General features: G+C 40.9%; 1 protein-coding gene across 2 annotated transcripts in view; it reads left to right on the top strand.

Annotated features, from left to right (window-relative positions):
• The window catches only part of LOC137973143 (uncharacterized), a 24,155-nt gene extending 21,833 nt beyond the window's left edge, over positions 1 to 2,322 (top strand). Inside the window, exons 1-2 of one of the 2 annotated variants that reach the window (XM_068819895.1) lie at positions 1 to 1,091; positions 2,062 to 2,322. The exon at positions 1 to 1,091 is cut by the window's left edge and continues 15 nt beyond it. In XM_068819895.1, the coding sequence (XP_068675996.1) occupies positions 29 to 931 (903 nt within the window). In that variant the 5' untranslated portion in view covers positions 1 to 28 and the 3' untranslated portion in view covers positions 932 to 1,091; positions 2,062 to 2,322. The remainder of the gene's footprint in view (positions 1,092 to 2,061) is intronic. The other variant, XR_011117173.1, reaches the window with a different exon arrangement.
• Positions 2,323 to 5,000: the final 2,678 nt, after the last annotated feature.

The raw sequence follows: 5,000 nt of genomic DNA, 5'->3' as shown, positions 1-5,000 counted from the left end.
TCCCGCCTTGGTAAAATTAAGAGTCTTTATGCTGTGCTTCAACAATTTTCAAAACATTCGAAAGAGGAGAGGAGAATACAAAGAGACGGAACCACCATCTCGACCAAACTGGGCGTCTGAAAACGCTGACGCACTCCTGCTCCAAAATAGGTTGGACTCGCTTTTTGAGGGTCTTCTTGAATCAGCTCCTCATATCATCATCCAGCTGTACGCAATAGGCTCTCAACAGGAACCCATAAAGCTCATTCAGTTCATCTCGTTACCAATATCCGTTATTGGCCTCTCGCTGTCGAATACAACTCTTGACGAAATGATGCACGATGATGAGATTGGTGTTCTGGACATGAAAGACAAACTCCTCCTCGCTGTGACGCAATTCGTGTTGGTAACAAGCCGGTTGCTGGCTATCACCGTCTTCATTGTAAGCTACCAATGGTGGATTATTCTTGTGCTAGGCTTGCACTCGATGACATTAATGCTCGTTGATACTATTTGGCATCACCGTCGCAACAAGCTTACATCGAAAGCAGCCTTAGTGGCTCCGTGTTTCTCACTTCTCAACTGGCTTAGAGATGATATGTCATTAGGATTATACTTTGACGCTGAAGATCACGATGAAAGCACTCGGAGACAGTTAATACGAATGCAGTGGCTTTGCAATCTCCCTTTTCTTGTTGAGAATCTTGCTATGGTAACACTCGTTTACTTCCACATCCAATTCTCTCTCACCTGGTTCTCTTTTCCGGTGATTCTGTACGTGAGCTTGCTGAGTTACATTGGTGCTACGATGAGATATTTTCACTTCATTTTTTTGCGCAACAGATATTTAAAGCGGACCTCTCACGCCATGGATGAAGATCCCTTATCCCCGCATGATGCCACAACGTTAACAGCAAATAGGGAGGACACAAATTCAGCACTAATCACTTAGAGCACATTTTTTTGATGAAGTAGGAACAGGAATATTCCATGTATGCCTATTCCTACATTCATCTCCACGTGATGCCTCAACAGCAGACAGGATGGGCAAAAATTCAGCACTGATCAATTCGAGCACATTCTCTTGGGATAATATAGTAAACGGGGTTAAGGTATCGTAAACAACTGGTTTCAAGGAAATTGCAAATTATCTATAACATTAAAAGTCGCTGCTCCAGTTATCTACAAGGGTTTGCATGACAGAAACTGTAAACTGACTCAAATTTAGCTATCGTTTCCAGTGTTCCCCTCTGACTGGAAAGCAACAGAAGTATCACCACTTTAAATTGTGGGAATAGGACTGATGCAAATCATCGACCGATCTCGGTTTTGAGAAGGGGTACTTTTTCCCCACCCATGTTTGGGCCCATATCCATTTCTAGGGCAAAAGCTCTGATAGATGAAGTGGTAATAACAGATATTGCGATTTCAATTTTATCGAGTATTTCAGGGTTTTGTGAAAGGCTTGTTTCTGAGCAATTATTTTCTTAGATAAACAAATTGATCAATTCACCCCTGGCCTTATTTGTGGCTCTTCATTCAACCGTCACTGCTCCAGCAGAGCTTACTAACGTTCGATTTCAGAGAACGTAAGATTTAGAATGCTATCAAAGTATCCACCAAATCCACTAGACTTGGAGTATTTAAAAGGAAAGTTAATGAAAAAACATAATGAAGGCATGATGAAGGAATACTTACAGTGCTATGTCTGTTCTCTTATGCTCTCTTTTGCTCTATGATGAATAATACTCCCGTTTTTATTTCCTGTGGGTATGTCTTTGTCTCCAAATTTATCAAGTGTTATTACGCCTCCTTTTTGCCATTATAGTGTTTTTATTGGTTTGTTTGGCTCTCTGACTCGTTTAACTTCCCATTTATTTCAGGGGGTGGAGGTGGGAACACTGCCTTATATGATCTAAGTAATTTACATTAGCTGCATACATTTAAAACCATACACACGAATGAACGGTAAAATAAAGTATTGCTGTTGTTGTTATTGTCTGCACCAGTAAACATTATCCCAGCTTGTTTCATTACTCATATACACATCTAAAATCAATCATAATCTACTGTTTTTTGTAGGGTAATAAGGATGACACGTATCGCTATGGGGATGTCATGAAACCTGAATACTTTCAACACATTACTCTCCTTGAAACTGTACCTGTGCTTATGGGTATACCTGTACACTTAACAAGTAAATGTATTGGGCGAGTTCTTGTAATATTGTAATATTATAAAGTAAGTATCGTCAGTTTAGTACTGTGGTGTATGTAGTTTCAGTTTTATGATGTAAGTACTAGACGATGTGTCGCTATAATGACATCAAATAAATAAAGTATAGTTTCAGACGAGTGAATTCAAAGTGCTTAATTCTGTTTGATCAGGTGATGATATAGTCGACTATCTTCGTTCGCTCTTTTTGGTACACGGTGCGCAAAAATAGGCCTTAATCACACGAAAACCATGTTGAGTCCCGAGGGATTGAAAACGTTTGTTTTGCCACACCGAAACTCGTTCCCAAACATTTCAACTCGAGGCTCGGGGTACGAAATCTATCGTCTATGGCCAGTGAGTGAGTGAGCAAGTGAGTGAGTGAGTGAGTGAGTGAGTGAGTGAGTGAGTGAGTAAGTGAGTGAGTGAGTGAGTGAGTGAGTGAGTAACAGTAACAGTAAATCTTCAATTGCGCCTTACTCTCCAAACAATAAAGGTGATGATATCTACTAGAATAACTAATTAACTAAAAGATCATACAATTACTTGTAATACAATGGTATAAAAGTATTATTTTTAATTATTTTGCATTTAGGATGTCTTTTCTCTTCTGAAACATTAAATATGTGTATTTACCTACTATCTTGGAAGTGGTTTCGTTTTCTAGGGTAAGTAAATACCCTATCTTATCCTCATCATTAAGTGAGTGAGTGCGTGCATGAGTGAGTGAGTGAGTGAGTGAGTGAGTGAGTGAGTGAATGAGTGAGTGTATAGGTGAATGAATGAATGAATGAATGAATGAATGAATGAATGAATGAACGAACATTAGTAAGTGTCAACTGTATTTAGACTGAGGCACTAATTGGGTGCACTGTATATAAAATCAAATCAAACCACTTACGTCAAATGGTAGGCCGGTTTTTGAGGAAAGGGTAAAACCGGAGTACCCAGAGAAAAAAACCTCACGAATCAGAGTTAAGAATCAACAAAACGCGGGCCACATTGGTGGGAGGTGAGTGGTCTCCTGACCGCGACTGTGCCATCCGTGCTTCCATGCAGACAGAATGTCAGGTGAACACCAAGATGTGATTTCACGAAATTTCTAACACTCTCATAGAGTGCCGATCTCATACTTCAAATCCTTATACTTTTCATGCTGTTCCGTCTCCTTTTCATTCACCCATGCTACGTTCTCTATTATATACGCATTCACGTAGCTTTTTTTGTGGAAAGGAAAGGAACCGTCATTCAAGTGTCTAGTCTTCTAGCGCTGGGGCGTTAATAGGCCTTTTGCAACTAACGATCACATGATACAAAATCCGCCATGCTGAAGGGCAAGCTCATTATTATTCCCCCATTGGGACATTAAAACAAAGGCAAGTCAAGCTTGACTGGTTCAGATCTCTTTGTTTTAATGCCCCAGTGGTGGAAAAATAATGAGCTTGCCCTCCAGCATGGCGGATTTTGTACCATGTGATCGTTAGTTGCAAAAGCCTATTGGGGACACTGCAAACCGAAATGAAATCAACAAATTGCCGTAAATCAAATGTTGGCTTTTGGGGCGGGTGGAAAACCGGAGTACCCCGCAGAGAAAAACCTCTCGGTGCAGAGTAGACAACCAACAAACTCAACCCACATATGACGCCGAATCTGAGAATCGTACCCGGGCCACATTGGTGGGAGGCGAGTGCTCTCACCACTACGTCAGCCCTACACCCCAAAACAGCGATGTCGGACCAAGAAGGTGAACAACGGCGTCTCCTCCTTCCCGACGCACATTCCACACATGCCCTTGATATTTTCTTTGTCGGCTACTTTTTCCGCAGTTTCTCGTCTGCAATGCTTGCTCCTGTGCAACCATAATCAGTCCTTTAGTCTCTTCACGCCACTTTTCTTCAGCTATTCACAGGTCTTGTCTCCTCTTACCTTCGTCCATCGCTACAAACATTTTTTGTTACGATCACCTTTCCCTTTCCTGTTGTATGTCTTTCTTCTCCTTTCCATCATGAAGATATGTTTTCTTCGATTCTGACTACCTTAATCATTTTTTTACTACTTTTCACCTCGCACCGGTGCCTCAGTTGGTTGAGCATCAGGATGCCATGCGGGGGGTCGTGAGTGCGACTCCGGCCGGACCAAGACTCAGGGTCTTTAAATAACTGAGGGTAAATTGCTGCCCTTTATGACAAATGCAAATAGTTAGACTCTCTAGTTTCCTCGGATAAGAACTATAAACCGTAGGCCCCGTCTCACAACCCTTCAATGTTTATAATCCTGTGGTACGTAAAAGAACCCACACGTTATTGAATTGGTACAGTATAGTAACTTTATTTATACACGGTAAATCCTTCAGCAAAGATTTTAAAGAGATAAAAAATAAAAATTTAACTAAAATTATCCCTCACTAAACTAGCTAACCTCAAATACTATTAACTACATACTAAAAGCTGCGTTACAAGGATGCCGTGTAAAAACTCATTCAATACTGCGGTGACGTAGATTAAATTTAAAGTCACGAAAAGATGTTGCTGCACGAAGGTCACAGGATAGGCTGTTCCCCGCTGTAAAAGAAACTCTTCCTTAAATAATTGGTTCGGGGCTGCGCAAGAGCCAATTTATTTTCAGTATTCCTTAATCGATATGATGTTACGTCGTTTCGAAAAACACGTTCACCTTAACCTTAACCCAAATCATTGAATAAAGAGTAGGGCATGGAGTTTCCGGTGTTGCGGTCTGTTTTCTGTGGTGTATCGTGGTTGGGAGGGTAAATGTTTGGAGATTCTAGCTACCCAAGCTACTCTACAATC

This window comes from Montipora foliosa, chromosome 10 (assembly GCF_036669935.1).
Source record: "Montipora foliosa isolate CH-2021 chromosome 10, ASM3666993v2, whole genome shotgun sequence".
NCBI classification, from domain to species: domain Eukaryota; kingdom Metazoa; phylum Cnidaria; class Anthozoa; order Scleractinia; family Acroporidae; genus Montipora; species Montipora foliosa.
This window is presented reverse-complemented; position numbering and strand designations above follow the sequence as displayed.